At 47.4% G+C, this 17,679-nt stretch overlaps 1 protein-coding gene across 1 annotated transcript in view; it reads right to left on the bottom strand.

The window, feature by feature from the left end:
• Nucleotides 1–17,679, bottom strand: part of CACNA1C (calcium voltage-gated channel subunit alpha1 C) — a 634,974-nt gene that overhangs the window by 563,512 nt on the left and 53,783 nt on the right. The window contains exons 2-3 of the mRNA XM_081309259.1: nucleotides 9,795–10,110; nucleotides 4,952–5,057 (exon numbers count right to left, since the gene is read on the bottom strand). Of these exons, the coding sequence (XP_081165385.1) occupies nucleotides 4,952–5,057; nucleotides 9,795–10,110 (422 nt within the window). The remainder of the gene's footprint in view (nucleotides 1–4,951; nucleotides 5,058–9,794; nucleotides 10,111–17,679) is intronic.

Raw genomic sequence — 17,679 nt, 5'->3', positions numbered from 1 at the left:
CCAATCCTGCTGGATTTGAGTTGCCAGGAAACAGAGATTTGGTGTCCTCTTGCACCCCTTGTGAGACAAAAGCTATCCTGAAAGACACTGATCCTGATGTACCTACAGGAGGAGAGTGGCTTTCAGTCTCTGGTCTGAGTTCTAAGGGACAGCGTGCATTTGCCTGTGCCAGGCACAGCTCTACACATTTCACATATTAATCTTCACAACCAGGTTATGGTGCTATCTTGCCTCAATTTCACAGTGATACATTAGTACGTCTGACATCCCAAGTTTCTTCTAGTCTAGCTCCAGCCCCTGGGCAAGACAACTCTCCTCTCACAGCCCCCAAACCATTGCTTTTCTGGCCTCTTCCCTTCTCCCCGCCTCCACCAAAAGCCTGGCTCTTGCTACATAAAGTACATAACACTGTTCTTTGCACAAGGTCAAATGCCAGATATATTCTCTTAATATTCCAACGCAAGCCAAGTCTTTGTGGACTTCAGGATTTGCAGAGTACTGGGAGTTTTCCATGCACAATAGGTTCTCTCTGCTGGCAGAGGCTATTCAACAGGCACATACAATTTACCTACCAAGCAACAGCTATTGACAGAACAAGTTTATGGTTGCCATATTGTAAATGATGGCTTATGGAGTAGCTGGCATTGCCAGTACCAGGTCTGAGAATAATCCAGAAGAGAACTTCATGTCACAGACCAGCTCAGGTTTCAGTATGCTTCACTAGCATGATGAGAAGATAATGAAGATAATGGATTTGGGAGCAGAAGTATATATTAAATGGTGCATAAGACTTTTATTTAAATAATGAAAGATCTTAAAAATAAAACTCTATTCTGGAATACTTTCCAACTCTTGAAAAGGAAAGAAAGCAAAGCATTAGAAAAATGAAGTAGGGATTAAATGCAGCGGGTGGGAGAAAGCAAAGAGTTCAGGAAAGAATGGAAGGGAACTGACGGATTTGTGAGAGAAACTGAGAGCAGGAGCAAGCACAGATGTGCATTTGCAAATCCTGTGATGGGCAAGCGTGCTTTGCTAAATAGACTGCTCTTCAACCCAATAGAGTGGGAAACCTCTTGGCAGTTGACGTATGTCATCTTTCTGTTTAGATCCTAGAAAGAGCTTGTGGGTAGACAGAGCAGACTGTGGAGAGAGCTGAAGGTGGATCCACTCAGACTATGGAGAACATTCTAGATCACTGCTCTCAAACAGCAGTGCATAGGCCCCTGCATCTGAACCACCAGGGGAGCTTGTGCCAAACACCGGGACCTACTCCAGATTCATGGCATCAGACTCTCTGGGTCAGGGCTGGGAACATGCATGTGACCCAGTTCACCACAGGATTTTCATGCCTCAGAGTCTGAGAACCACTGATACAGGTGCATCACTGTCTCTCTTTTGTTACTGCTCGGAGCAGGACTCTAAAATGGCAATTCTTTATTAAAATAAAAAAAAAAAAAGAAGGGCCAGTGTTGTGGCTCTGTGGTAGAGCGCTTGCCTAGCATGCGTGAGGCACTGGGTTCAATCCCTGGCACCACATAAAATAAATAAATAAATAAACAAATAAAATAAAGGTATATGTCCATCTACAACTAAAAAAAAAATTAAGAAGAAAAAAGTATGACACTAATGGGGAAATTCTCAAGTTTCATTTTGGAAGTACTAAATCATGTAAGGAGTCAGCCCGGCATGACTAGTGGAATATTTCAGTCGTCAGCACACAGTCATTAGGTACCTCTGATTTCCTAGCCCAGGAAAGGCTACACACTCAGATCAGCAGCCTCTTCAAAGCTCAGCACACTGCTCAGAGTCAGATTGTCAGCCTTGAGTTGCCATAAAGTCCGGCTTTTGACCTACTGACTGGTCCCCTCTTTCATATTTTTAAACTGTTTCCTTAGCTTCCAAGACTTCACTCTCTGAACTTCCCCCTCCTACTTCTCAGACCAAACTGCCCCCATATCCTTTCTTGGGTCTTTCTTCTCCACTCTCTCTGTAAACACTGCTCTCCAGGGCCCAGCTTGGCCTTCAGCTCCTCCTGCCCTCTGCCCTACGGCAGGTGCTCTGGTCCATGCCCACGGCCTCTCCCTCTCCCCATTCTCTCATTAACCCCTAGTCTACAACCTCATCCAAAACTGTCTCCCGAGATCCACGCCTGCCAACTACCCATTGGACCTTCCCCTATACATCACCATCGTACACTCCAGGGGCTCCTCACCTAACAAATCCCCAGTCATATCCATAATGCCTTGACTCTTAAATGTGACCTTCCCCTGAAGTCCTTCTCCTTGCTAATGCCACCTGGCCACCCACGTCACCATGCTGGGACTCAGCCCTCTCCTTTGCCCACAATATAGGGATGGTCACAAGTGCAGGCAAGTTCACCTTCTAAATCCACCACCCTCTCCGTGCCTATTGTCACTATCATCTGAACTTTGGCAAAGTTTCCTTTTTTCTTCACAGTGAGGCTCCAACTGAGCTGCTCAGCCCTTCTTGCTATAAGAGTTCTCTCCTGCTCTTCAGGGGCTCCTCATCATTGGAAGTTAAATCCAGCTGTTGGCATGGACCATGAAGCCGCCATCACCTGGCTCTTCTCCTTCATTCAAAATCAGCACCCCATCATTCAGAGTATGACCACAGGTCCTTGGCACATGTGCATACTCCAGCCCAAAAACACCTCTTTGGGCCTGGAAATCACCTCTTGTAAGACCTTTCACTATTTGCAAACATTTTCTTATGTTTATCTTTCCTATCAGCCACAGACAGGGTCTACCTCTTGACATATTCCAAATTCAGTGCCCGGCTCCAGGTGTAATGTTTGCCAAGTGACTGCACAATCATATGGTAGAGCAGCAGAGGAAGAGACTGAAGGAAGAATCTCAGGCCGTCATGAAGGTCCAGGCAAAAGGTGATTCAGGTTTGGGTTGGGATGAGGACAACGAAGATGATAGCAGTAATAAGACCCCACACTCACAGTACCCAGTGCTCAGCCCTGACTGCAGCCCTGGTCCAGAGCTGATGTGGGCTTTTTCTTTTTTGTTGGTTTTCTGGGTGGATTTCTGAATCCTGCGTGGCTACTGCCTCACCCCACCATGCCGTCCATGGCATTGGCTACCCCAGAGAAGGTATGACCCCATGGAATTCACAGAGTGATGAGTCAAATCCACAGTTTTATTGAGATGTCATTCACATAAAAACCCCCATCCTAAGTCACTGATTCAATGATTTTGTGCGAAGTTCTAGTTTTAGAACACGTCCATTGCTCACTGGTAGGATTTAAGAGAAACTATAATATGTCCAGCATCTTCTATGCCCAGCCACCTCCAAGAATAAGTCCAACCTTGACCCCTGGTTCCCGCCCACAGCCCCTCCACCTCCTGGAGGCACAAGGTTGACAGGTCTCGGCCAGCCCAGGGCTTCTCTCTGGGCATCCTCCCAAGTGGTCCTACTAATCTTCCTGGGAGCTGTGGGATGGATGACCATCTCTGAGATCTAAGATAAACCAAACTCCTCTGCCCACAAAGTACCCCAAAACTTCACTGGAGTAAAAACAAGACCTGGATTCTATTTGCAACCAGGCCTCTTTTTGAAGTTGCAGATTAAGTGTTATGCTGCAGAGGGATTCTGGAAGGACCATGGGAGGGGAGGGAGGTAGACACAGAGAAGAAACAGAACAAACAGAAGGAGCTCCTGCTTTGGGGAGACTCTTCAGCTTGTTCTTATTTTGACATGGGGACAATTTCTTGCCTGTTAAGAGACAAGGTCATGCCTCAGATGGCTGCACGGACTGCCACTGATGGTCTGTCATGTCATCACTCGGCACTCACTGCCCAGCTCAGGAACCTTTGGAACGTGTCCTTACCACACAACCCCACACCCATCCAGAAGCCCGGCAGCCCCCCCACACACTGAATGCTCTAACCCATATGGGTCTGCAACTAGCTGCAAAAGCATGCATCAGATTTACTTTCCAAAGGAGCCAAGGGATATGTCAAAGGTTCTAAGACAAAAGAACCATCCCCCAGATAGCATCAGCAGACAGCAACAATGGAAAGGAGACCCTATAACCCTCCTGCTTCTTCTGAAAGCAATCGCATCCGACAGTCCAGTTTCAGTCACTTGAGGAAGGTGCTGGCAACAGGGGAAAGATGGTGGCTCTGGTGACCAAACACTGCTTTGGGGGACTCAGATGAAAAGTTATGCTGTCTCTGCAGGGGCAGAGAGACGATATTGTTCTACATGCCCGTCACAGAGGCATCCCAAAGTGGCCCAGTTTCACCAACCACATTCCAGAGCGCTTTTCCTCACATGCCCAGACGGAGCAAAGGCCTTTGTAATGACTTCGTGCTCAGCCAAAAGTAAACACACTCTCCACTTTTTCCATGGACAAATCCTAACCCCAAATTGCCAGCACTGGCCTCTCCACAATCCAAATGGAAAGCCTCCTTTCCCAAGAAAATAAAACCTTTTTAACTCAATAATACATCTTGGCTGCAAAAGCAAACTTTCCTGAAAGCTTCCTAGAAATTATTTATCATGCAATCACATAGCGAGGCTGCAGATCGCCTGAGCAAATCCTACCAATAGAACAAAGGCACTCAAAATACATAGGACAAATGATCCAGGAATAAATGCTCACTCCAGCACACCTGCACTTGCAACTTAGGCAGCACATTTTATAACACACACAGGATCCGCCACACACATACACACACACACACACACACACACACACACAGTTCGCTGCCTCCTAATTTGAATATTCTTTCTGAAAACAGGCTGTGATAAGACAGGTGCTTATTTGAATAAAGAGCAAAATGGCATTCCAGATCTGAGCTCGGCAGCGCTTTGGTACATGTCAAACGCACATCTCACTCCTCTCGCACATTCCAACTTGAATCCATGTGATCCAACTTCAGTTCTCCACCGAGTAGTAAGAAATGACTTGAGGACTTACCAGGTTGGAATTGGTGGCATTGGAATCATCTTCTGGAAAGGGAATATAGATTGCTAAGGCCACACAATTGGCAAAAATAGTCAGTAAAATAATTATTTCAAATGGTCTGAGGAAGGGAGTTAAGGAAGTTAACGCTGCAGCGAGCACAAGTGAAACAAATATACATCTCTCTATTTTTTTAAATGAATCAAAGATTGGTAAGAATTTTGTTTAAACAATGCATTCCAAGCCCCTTGTATTCTGAAAAGAAACATATGCCTTTTTAAGTGCTTCTAGTGGGGCCCCGCCAAAATTTTTCCTAATATGTCAAAAGCAGTGGAGGCCAGTCGCGTGCCAGAGCAAACACAGATTTCTAAAAACTTTTTTCCCCTTCTTTTATTTATTTAGATTGCATTTGACTTCATTTTCCCTCATGTGGACTTGGAGTGGCTTTTACAGGCTGTACCTGCCCCCAGGCAGGGCTCCATGGATCCCCGTTTCCACGTGGCTTCTGCACTGCCACCAGGAGACCCAATCACACCTGGGAAGGACAGCAGTGGAGTGGGATTTTAAGACAAAGTGACATTTCATGGTTTTCATTAAAATCTGGAGAATTTACTTTTTAATCTTTGAAAGTGAAAAGTGGTTTTCTTCCTCCCCTCTCCCCCTCCCCCTCTTTCTCCTTCTTTTTCTCCTCTTTTATTTTCTGACAGATTCCAGAGAACCTAAAGCCCATCTGGGGTGAGGGGCTCAAGACCCCCCAGAATGTGGCAGGATGTGTGCTGCGTGTTTAAAGAAGGGCAGCCATCTCCCATTTAGGGACACCCCTGGTTCTGCAGAGGCCCTGCCTACGGTAAGCAAGGCTCCAGTTGCTGGTCCTCCCAACCTCTCCATCGATGGTGCTGGTCTCTAGAGGGACCACCCAGAGTTCACTCACCAGTAACAGAACACACTGAGGTTCCCAGTCCCTGACTTCTTCATCAAAACACAGGACAGGGTACACCCTCTAGAGACAAATGAGCTAATGGGATAATACCCTTCCAATGAGCCCACCCCACCACACCCCACCCAAGGCCAGAAAAGGAAGCTCCACAGGAAGGGCCCAACTTGTGCTCTTCTATCTCCACTCCTACCAGCCCGGTCCCTTCTGCCAACTTTCAGCCTCATTCAGAGTCTAACAGGAGAAAGAGAAGGGGATGGAAATAGCTGGGTGAAAGAACCAGTTTAATTCTCCCAGGGAAATCTCTACTCACAGAGGTAACAAATTTTGAAGTAGGAAAAGACCTTAGAAATGATCTGGTCCAAACCTCTGAGGCCAAGAGAGCCCAAGAAACTTTCCCAAGGTTCCCTAACAGATTAATGACCAGGCAGGACTAGAACCCATATTTCCTGCCCACCAGTGCAGTACTCACCCCCCATCACACACAGCCTTCTGACTGTGTAGCCAGGCAGCACTGGACCAGGGTCACAGAATGCTGGAAGTGGGAGGAATCTCAGTGATTATCTGGTGGCAGAACCCCTCAGCCCTAAAGGAGAGCTCAGGGTCCATTTAGCCAGCACGCCTCCTTCAAGGTGCCTTTTTTTTTTTTTTTTGCATGTGTGCCTTGATATTAAAAGGTGGCATGCAGTGGACCTGTCCAACTTCCCCACTTTACAGATGTGGACAGTAAAACAACTGTTCGAGATTCCAACCTGGCAAAGAACAGAGCCAGGGCCACAACCCAGATCCACTCACTAATCTCTTACCTCATGCTGCCCTTGAGTTGACCAAGGAGTCAGTGGTGATATTGGGGGTGCAGATGCCAGGGTGGGTGTGGTGACAGTGAGAACAGGAGCTAACATTCATGGAGAGCCTACTCCATGCTAGGCACTGGTCTAACTGCACCACACAAACGCCCAGCATAGAAAGCACAGTTATCACTCCCATTGTTAAGGGAGGAAACAAGGCACAGAAAGGTACATGTTAACTTGTCCAAAGTCACAGAGCTGGTGGTAGAATGGGATCTAATCTGGCTCTAGACTCTGAATTTGTGAGGGCTCCTCTACACTGATCTCGCCTGTGTTACCCTAGAGCATTTTCATGACGTCAGTTCTTCCAGCTCTCCTACTGCAGCACCTCTTCCTACCCAAACCCTTTCCCACCTGCTTAGGAGAGTGACACTCGCCCTAGGGGCTGGTCAGTTTCATTCTCATCATCTGCTACCCTGTGCTCTTCCCTCCAGGACAAGAGCCCAAGAAGGCAGCTGAGCCAGACTTCCTGTGCCTCCATTCATCAAATATCAACTGGCTGCCTCCACCCCCGTGGGGATACCTGAGCTTGGGATGTTTCGAGTGCTGCCAGTTCTACCTCCTGCCCCTGCTCAGGCTATCCATCCATCATGCTATGCTAAGAGCATTGGCTAATGTTGGAAATGAGGCTGTGTAAAGAAACCAATCAGGAAGATAAGAAGAGCCATCAGCTGAAAAGCAGAGGAGAACCCAGGTAAGCCCCTGGATACACTGCATGTCACCCTGGGAGGACCAGGTCATTTTTTAAACTGCATTCTTAATGACAGCATCAGATTCCACCTTTTCAAAAACTGGCTGGCTGGTCCACCAGGCTAGCTCCTTAGCTGTCCAGCTATCCTTCCTCGGCAGTCTAGGAACGCCACCCATGAAGCGAAAAGGCCCACATCGCCTCCTCCAGGTGGGAAGCACATTCCCCAGGGAGGATGACTGCCACACCCGTGCAGTGATGCTGAGGGCCATTGCCAAATAGGAATGACGCATCGAAATTTCCTTGCCAGCGTACCCCATGTTAAATGGACTTGCCTTGGAAATTCGCTGTGACATTGCATGTGTGTTTGAGAAAGGTGACCCTGCTCAAGGACCAGGGTGGATCCAGGTTTAGGGTGTATCCTGCAGGTTTTAGGAAGTATCCAGCTCCTTGGGTTTAGGGCGTTCCCGGTTTAAGACAATCTGGGTTTAGGGAAGTTACAGGTTTAAGGTGTACCCTGCGGGGGAATAGGGCGTATCCTGCTGCCTGAGTTCCCGTTGAGTTCTCGTGGAATTCAGAAAGTGTTCTGGGACGTGAATTGCGCGGCAGAACTGGGATTTCCCCAGAACGTGTGTAGAGGCCGGTGTGAGTTTGGGAATAAAGAATTGCTGTTTGAATCTACAAGGTGTGAGTGGCTCGTGATTCTGTGCCCAGCCAAGACTGCGGCACAGTGAGTGTTCAGGCTGCTGACCCAGGCCCCGCTATGTCCCAACAGAGCTGGACTGCACCCCCTGAGCATCCACCCAGGTACTCATCTAGTCCCCACCTGTGCCTGACCTGCAGGAGCCCTCAGTTCTCCCACTCCATGGTTCTGCCTCAAGCAGCTCTGGAAGCAGCCTATGGCTGACCACACCCACCTCCCATTCACTCATCATACTACATCGCTCAGGTCTGACCTGGCAATTCTGCAGCAGCCCCTTCATTTAAATTGCATTCTCTTGAAGTTACTTTTTACTTGAAAGGCTTAAGCATGCATAGAATGAATACTGCTTACTCTAAAGAACTTTTTTCTATCCCCAGATCACCTTCTTCTACCTTCTGACCACTACCCAAGATTTTTAAATCTTTCCCTAAAAACTTACTAATGAAACCTAACACCCCTATCCTGAGCATTGAGAAATAGGGTGGCCCTCCCAAACAAATTCTTACTGCAAAAATGCCAAATATTAAGACCCAGCGTACCACACACACACACACACCCAAAAAAAAAAAAAAAAAAAAAAAGACCCAGGGTTCAAATCCCATCTGATACTGAGCATATGACCCTGGAAAATCTTTCACATGGGACTTATTTCATCACTAGGGAAAATCAGAGGTAGACCTGTAAATCTTTAAGATTTTTTTTCTAATCTCCACAACTCCATGACACTTAGATATTAAGGGCCTTGTAATTCCATGGTGACAGCCCAATCCTTGGAGCTATGATCTTGAAGAACCCATTCATTGGTTTCTATGTGTACAGAAGAATTCTGTGTTTTAAACTCCAGACCAACTGTAACTACTTTAGAATAACCTGGAGAATTTTTTTAAGAATGCCTGGGTAGAGCTCAGGCATCTAAAGTTTGCTAAAACTTTCTACAGAATTCTAACATGCTACCAAGGCTGAGAGTCACTGCTCCCAGGCCCTGGAGCCGAAAAACCAGTCCGTTGATGGCTACATTCTTATATCTCCTGGGCTGCTTCATCCTTGAGAGAGGTGAGGTCATGAAACTATCCCAGTACAGTAACAAAGGAGGGAACAAAGGTTGTGAAGTAGCCCATGATGACTATTAACACAATCACCTGAGTGGATCCCCAGGCAAGCTCAGCCATGTAAGTGTTTCAGATATGGGATTTTTTGGATTTGGGAATATTTGCATTCACATAATGAGAAATTATGGGAAGGGGATCCAAGTCTAAACACAAAATTCATCTATGATTCACATGTATCTTATAGTGTGAAGGTAATTTTATACAGTGTTTTTACTGAGCCTGTATTTGCACTACTATCCATCACATGAAGAAGGTGTGGAAGCTTCTACTTGTGGCATTGTGTTTCAGATTTTGGAGCAATTCAGATTTCAGATTTTGGATTAGAGACGTTCGAGCCATATAAGGGGGGAAATATTAAAACCTAGGCATCGTGAACCCTGTCCCCAGGATCCTGATTCATTGAGTCTAGGACAGGGCCTCTAACTGTATTTTCACAGGCCTCACTGATGCAGACCCACGAACCAGCTGTAGGCACAGCACCATCTACAGAGCCTGCTGACTGGTAAGCCCCAGAGGGCTGGCCTCTAGGACACAAGTCCCAAAAGCACCCTTCCCAGGCCAAAGCACAAAGGATATTTCCATTCGACGATGCTTATACATGCTCTCCGGATGGGGTTCTTCAGGGTCAGACAGAGCAGGGCACGGGGTGGCCGCGTGGCAGTTGTGCCACCCTGTTTTTTGGGTTTCCCATACTGCTGCCGTTTCCGCTGTGTGGAGCTGACTGTGGAGATGGTCGCATTGCCAGCACTGCCCATCAGCTTGGCCTGCCGGGCTGCATCAATGGCTGCTTGCCAAGACAGGGCTGCCCCTGGGGTGGGGATGTGCTCAGGGGCAAGCCCCGCAGCTGCGTTGGCATTCATGTTGGCTGAGCGCGGGCTCCCATAGTTGGAACCTGCAGCAAAAGAGGAAAGAGGATAACAGTCACTAGAGTGAAAATGGGTGCACCTGGGACACAGATTCACATTTTTAAAAAATTTCATTTCAAGCTATTGCATAAAATTGGGAGGTGACACATGAAAACACTAGTGTGATGTGCTAAGAAACCACCAGGAAATTGGTTCTAGGCTGAGTTTGGTCTAGTTCAGCTGGGTGACCTTGGACATGTGGCTCCCTTCCCTGATCTCACCGCCTCATTTGAGGCAGACAAGAGACGTGCCTACTACAGAATTCGTGAACCTCAGCAGCACTGTACTAGTTAGGAAAGGAGGGTGCATTGGAAGATAGAACACAATGCAATGCATAAATTCCAACACATTTGTAAGAACAACTCACAAACAAAAGGATGTTCTTCAAACAGAACAGAATGGTTGTTTAAGGGGGGGGTGAGGAAGAAAATCAGAGTAAGATGTGGGGATAAGAATGAATAAAGAATGAATGCATGAGTGAGTGAGCATCACATAAATTCATAACAAATATGCATTGAAGAATGTAATTCACTTAGCTCTCTGCACCTGAGTTCCAGAACCAAAACTAAATACAATAAAACGAGGGGACTAAACTCAAGTTAAATTCACATCCAGTGCTACAGCTTAGATCTTAAATGTCCCCCCCAAAGACCTGTGTTAAAGGCTTGACCTGCAGGGAGATGTTACTGGGGTTTGTGGATCCTTTGAAGTAGGGCCTAGCAGGAGGTTTTTGGGTCACTGGGGGCATGCCCTTGAACGGGATTCTGGGACCCTAGTCTCTTCCTCTTCCCTTTTTATTCCTTGGCCATGGGATGAGCAGTTTTGCTCTGCCACATGTTCCTGGCCTGATGTGCTGCCTCACCATAGGCCCAAAGCAACAGGACCAATTGATCGTTAACTGAAGCCTCCATACCCATGAGCCCAAACAAAGCTCTTCTCTCCATAAGATGATTATATCAGGTATCTGTCACAGAGATGGAAATGCAAATGCCACATCCAGGACCCCCAAAGCATCTGCACATTAAGTTTGGCACGGGTGGGAGAGGTGGTTTAAATTATAGGCAAATCCCTTGACATCTGACATCTCTCGCAGAGAAAGAAGATCACGGAACCCTCCTCTTGAAATGAGTTGCCTTTTTCTGACTGTTTCCACTAACAAAGTACAGCAGAAGAGACACTATAGGATTTCCAAGCTCAAAAAGGCCAAGTTGCCTAGACCTGAGTTTCTCAGGATGAACAGCTGAAGGAAAGCAAAAGCCACCATACTGTGAGGAAGCCAAACTAGCTGCATGGAGAGACCATGTGGAAAGAGAGTCCAGATAAGCCTACAGCTGCTGTAGTCACCAACTGCACTTCAAGAGAGACCTCAAGCCAGAATGGTGCCAAATGAGGAACTTCCTGAATTTCTGAGCCATAACAACTGAGAGATAACAAGATGTTTGCTATTGTAAGCCACTTTGCTTTGGGGTGATTTATTATATAGCATTTGACATCTGAGGAGGGGAGCTATGTGACAGGGTCAACAGGATGGAGTAGAGAGTACTGTCCAGAAGGAACCCTAGGTGGGAGCCAGCAAAATCCAGAGGGCCCTACCTAAGAAGAGATGGCTACACTGCTCTGGTTTAAAGGTACCAAAGCCTTCAAGAAAGTCCCTAAGACACCATATATGCATGACACTCTCTAGTCTGTTAGGATAGATGCCTTACCCTAGAATCTATAAGGTTTGCCAAATGATCAGCTCACCCTGGACCCAAACGTGTGCCTCCCAGAACAGATGTTTGACCTTGATATTTGTAATGCCAGTGAGCTGACCTAGTGCAGTGAGATCAACAAGAGCCTCAGAGAATGGAATGCTATCCTGAAAGGTGAATCTGGCATGTGGATGCCACTTCAATTGCTTGGAGACAGTGGTGGAGCAGCCAGACCAATTTCACATACATCAACTGAGTCTTCCCACAGTGACCTTCTCTGCTCAGTGTACACAGGTCCTCCCAAGGCAGCTGCTGGGCACAGAATGAACTACACTGTTGAACCCCTTCCCTCTCCTCACCTAAGGCTCCCCAGTACACAGGTGGACATGTAGTGCCTCTCCCAATCATCTCCCCAGCTCTTGGCTTGTGCTGGTCCTTTTATATTTGGACTCCGAGATAACTTTGCTCCCAGGGTGACCTGCTTCCTAGAACCTACCATCCCCACAGCTACTCCTGTCTCCCACAGGAGCCTGTTAAGGGCACTTGGCCCAGCTTAGCCAGTGTTTTGGTTAAAGTTCTAAATTGAGAAGGGCCTCAAAATTAGTAAAGCACACTTCTAGGTGAGTCTGTGAAGGTGTTTCCAGAGACACCAGGCATAAAGGTCAGCCAACTGAAGGGGAAGACCTGCCCTGATGGCAGCACCATCCAATAGGCCCAGATGGAACAAAAAACAGACAAGAAGGGCAAGTGCACGCACATGCACACTCAGCTTTTCTTGAGCAGTAGGTTTACTGCTGCTGCCATTAACATAGACATCAAGCTATGTCTATGAGTACTGTCCAGGAGCCAGCAAAATCCAGAGGGCCCTACCTAAGAAGAGATGGCTACACTGCTCTGTTCTTCACCCTCTCACTGTGAACTTGCACCAGCAAATCTCCAGGGCATTCCAAACCTTCAGCCTGGGACTGGGCCTTCCTTATCTGGTCCCCCTTGTTCTGCAGGTCCACCTTTTAGGCTGAGCAACTACGGGTTTCTCCATTTCTCCAATCTGCACATGGCCAGACTGATTATGTAAGCCACACTAAAAAAAAAAAATCCCCTCTAATAATTGCATGTACATTCTATTTGTTCTGTTCCTCTGGAGAGCCCTAATTCAACAGAGAATATTCTCACCCTACAGAGTCCATCCCAGAGAGAGAACTCAGGATCATGGGATTCTTGCATCCAGCCATGCCTGAAGTTAGCCCTACTTTGAGGGACAGGAAGTGAAACAGGTGCGACTCTGGGAGCTGGCTTCCACCAAAGCTACACCTCAAGGTCGGCATAGCCACTCTTACTTTAAGTCATTTCCCCACACTCACTGTGATTATAAGTTATTTAGGAGCTCATCTGAGTTGGGTTTCTGTCTCATGCAACCAAGAAAGATCTAATATGCTTATTCAATGCCCCAAATGTGTACCCAACTGAGCTGTCATTTCTGTGAGATTCCATAGTTTGTATCCTCTCCCTCACAAGAGGGAGACACCATGAGCTTCAACAGACACCAATTGACTGACATCATTGTCCAAATGCTGTACTTACAGGGTTCTGAGACTTTCCTGAGCAAGACAGGAGAACACATCATGATACATCAGTGATGCCTATCATGGCACAAGGGGTAGGGAATGGTGAATACACCGGTGCCACGCATTTACCACCCCAGCTTGACCCCAAGATGAGCACGTCAGGTCTCCCTGGGTACCAGCTCATCAGCTATAAGACTGTTGTCCATTCTGATGCATTAGAGCACCACCCCCCTCTCCAGGGCCTAGAAAACTGCCTCCTTATTGAACCAAAGTCATGGCCGCATTCTCCATGTGACACAGATTCCCACCTCACCACTGATTCCCTTTGCCCTCCTCCTTTCCTCTGCTCCACTGCCTCCAAGCAGCTGCTGCATCCCAGGGGTAAAGTATATTAACCAGAATTTCAGGCTCATGGAGAGCGCAGCACTTCTGTGTGCTGAGAAGTCTCCTTGGCCACATAGCTTGTCCCAGTCTTCCCCACACTCACTGTGTGGATCCCTAGCCTCACGTGAGGAAGGCCCCAAGAAAGCTTACCTTTCTTATAAGACCCCAGAGGGAAAAAATTCAAAGAGTCGATTTGAATTAATAAAGGCACCTGAAGCACAAGAACCGCTTTAATAAGCAGCAAGATGAGTATCTCCACTTAACACATAAGAAAACAAAGGAGCGTATGACTCACTAAAGGTCACAAAATGAGACAATGGAAGATTTCTGCAGCTCACAGGACTCAGTGAGCTGCCAGACTATACTCCCGCCTCCTCAGATCTCTCTGTCACACAGACACACACACACACACTCCACATGCATACACACGTGTGTGCTCACATGCACGGTGACAAACAGAGCACACACCTCTTCTGGGTTTTGTGGGGTTTGGGATGAAACAGGCTGTATTCCTAAAAACATCCTTAAACTTAAAAGGATCTTCATCGGACAGTGTCCACTACACTATCAGCCTCCTGGGGCACCCTCTGGGATGATTATAGGCACCTCCAGGGTGAATGGCCGTAGAAAGTGTCCTGCTTATGCATCAGAGTGACCAAGTCCAAAGTAGCCCAATCTTCCATCTTCTGTGGTTCCCCAGAGAGGGCTGGAGCTCCAGTTTTGCTCCATTCAATCTGTGGTCAATCATTTTCCCTTCCTAGACTCTCTTTGGCAATGACAAAATTTAATAGAGTCTATTTTGGTTCCTGGACTAACTCTTCTTCCCTCACACATATAAAAGCAGCCCTGTCCCCTGCTTTCAGCCTTCCAGACCCCACTTCTCTACATATGACAAGACCTCACACTTCCCCTGAGGTGAGTGTCCTCCCACCCTCGTCTTGGCCCTTCCCTGGCTTGTCTTCATCTCCCTCTCATCTCAGCTGCCAGTTCCAAACACCAAGCAATCCCAGGAACGACTGGACAACACTTGAGAAAAGGGCCGGAGGCCACAGGCCTGAGGAAACATCTATTGCCCTGTTAAGGCTGTAGGTGAGTGCGTCCTGTCACCCTGATCCCTTACCGTGAGACAGAGGTGTCCATGAGCAAGATGGCGGCTGCCTCCACAGAGCCAGGAGGCAGTTCTGAACACCAGGTCTTGGTAAGCTGACTTCTGAGCACCCCCAGCCTGCACTCCACGGGGGACCTTATTGATATTGTGAACTGTTCCCAGAACACAAGGATCTCTCTAGAGCATACCATCTGGAGAAAGCACATATGAATAGGCCCGTGGGGAAAAGTGGAATGTCAACTTCTCCCTAGCCAGAGGACAAAAAAACAACCAGTATTTTGGTCCAGGCAGCCCCGAGCACAGCCACAGCCCTGTGACATGATGAAGGGCACTGCCACAGTAAACTCAAACCACACACAGGTGAGACAGGGCTGGCCTCTGTGAAGGCTGAACTCCAAGCTCAGCTGGGCCTTCCCTCCTCCAAGTCATTTTCCCACCCACCATGATGGTTCCCCAATGAGACCTGAGGCCCTAGGAGTATGTCCAGATCACCCCCAACAAGTGGCATGACCATCCAAGAATCCCAGCGGTGGGGAACCTCCATGTCTGGCACAAGGGTTTTGAATCCCGAGTAGCACTGTAAAGGTAGGGCAGACAGCATGGTGTCCCCGATAGCTCTCGTTAGCACAAAATCACCACCCAATGCAAAGAGACCAATTTTCAAATTATAAAGCTGATTCAAAGCTTTGTCTCCTGGCTGCCAGCTGAAAAAATGCCACCATTTAAGTCTGCTCTGGCTCCTGCCTTCGTAGGCTATTTCCACTGATGCTCTCATCCCCAAACGAGCCCAACGGGCAGCTCAGCAGATCAGGTCACATAGACACAGGTAGGTGCCACACAGCAGAGATCTTTTTTCCAAACATTAGAAAATGACTCCCGCCTGTCATTGGCTTGACACCCCTAAAAAGACAGCAGCAGCTCCCTCCTCCTGCATACAGGTGCTGCTGCTTCTCAGAGAGACCAGGACAAGGAGAAGAACTGGTCAAGATCATGCCATTCTGCTCTCCAGGGGTCTGCCTGAGGAGTCCAAATCAGGAGTACACCTGCTTTCCACAGGTGTAGAAAACAGAAAGATGGAAGGTGTCTGCTGATAGAACAATTGACTTTTTTTGTGTCTTTAATCCATCTCAATCCAGCCACCTGATGCAGGGCCATATGCTAGAAAATGCTCCACATCTATTTGCTATGGTGTCATGATAAAAATGAAGGTTGCTGTAGTTTGGATCTTAAGTGTCCCTCAAAGTGTCCCACGCGGTAAAGGCTTGGTCCCCAGGCCACAGCACTGGTGGAATCTTTGGAAGGTGGAACCTGGTGGGAGGAATTTAGGTTATTGGGTGCACGACCTTGGAGGGAAAATTGGAACTCCACCCACTTCCTGTATCTCTCTTTCACCTCCCAGCCACCATGAAGTGAACCCTTTACAGAGCCACATCCTCCAGTCCTGATGTTCTGCCTCACCACAGGCCCAAGGCAATGCAGCCAACGGAAACCTTTGAAATTGGGAATCAAAATAAACCTTTACTCCTTATAAATTGATTGTTTCAGGTATTTTATTACAGTGAGAGAAAGGAGACCAACACACAGTGGACTATAGATAAATGTTAGAAAAAAAACACTGTTAGAATCTGTCCATCTATGCCCTAAAAAAGAGAGTTATTCTCAAGCATCAGACTCTTTCACTTACATCTTGGATGTGGAAGTGGCAGAGAAGAACGGAGGAAAGAGTCATGAGTGATGATTTCCATCTCATGTGCCACCACCCTAGTGCCACCATCCATTTCTTGCCCAGAATGCTGCAGTAGCCCCCTAGCATTTCTCTCATTCCTGGGCTTGCCCATCCCTAATCTGATCTCCATGCAGCAGCCAAAGTGACCTTTTAGAAACATGAATCATAAATGAGGCCCTGTCATTCCCCTAGTTAAGTCCCTTCAAAATCCAAACTCTGTGCCATGACTTATGATGAAGCCAGTGTAAACTGGCCCAGGCCCACTTCTCTGAGTTTACGCATTCCTCTCTAGGCCTGGTCTTATGCACTCCCAACATACTGGTCTCATTTCATGCTTCAGATATGCACAGTTCTTGTCTACCACAGTGCCTGTGCATGTTCTAAGAATGATCTTCCTTCTGCTCTTCGCTTGTTGATTTCTTCTCACTCTTCAAGTTTGAGCATAAATGATTCCTCCTTAAACTTTCAATCCAAATAAGCAGAACTCAAATACGAGTTTCCAGTATTCTCCCCACTTCCCTTCCTTCATGCCACCCAAGCCCCCTTGGCACCATATAAAGAACACCAGTTAGACACAGGGGTAGAAAACAGAATGGAGCTTCTGGCCTGCTTTGACAGCAGGGCCTCCTGCTCTTGCCTTAGTGCCTTCTGCTATGCACAAAGGAAGGTCATTCCTAATGAAGCACCTTTGTACCCAAGATTAACTTACAGGGAGCCAGAAGAGCAGTTCACACCTAGGAAGGAGAGAACTGCAAATGAATTTCCTCCGAAAGTCCTGGCCACTTATCAATCCCTGAAGTGTAAAAATGTGCTTTCTCTCAGGCCAGCGTGTCACTCAAGATGTTTGTGAAAGTCCATCTGGCTCTTGCTCTCTGTCATCTCAACATTGTGGCAAGAGGCCTACATACCCTTTAAGAGCAGAACAGCCAACCTGAAAGAAAAACTACATTTCTCTAGCCATTAGTGGTCCAATGATCACAGAGCAATCTTCCCTATCTATTGCATTATGAAGACAGCTGGCACCTAGGTGCAGTGGTGCACACCTGTAATCTCAGAGGCTCAGGAGGCTGAGGTAGGAGGAG

Source organism: Spermophilus citellus (genome assembly GCF_964194105.1).
Source record: "Spermophilus citellus genome assembly, chromosome: 10".
NCBI classification, from domain to species: domain Eukaryota; kingdom Metazoa; phylum Chordata; class Mammalia; order Rodentia; family Sciuridae; genus Spermophilus; species Spermophilus citellus.
Note: the sequence above shows the minus strand (reverse complement) of the source record. Positions and strands in the feature narration are given on the sequence as shown.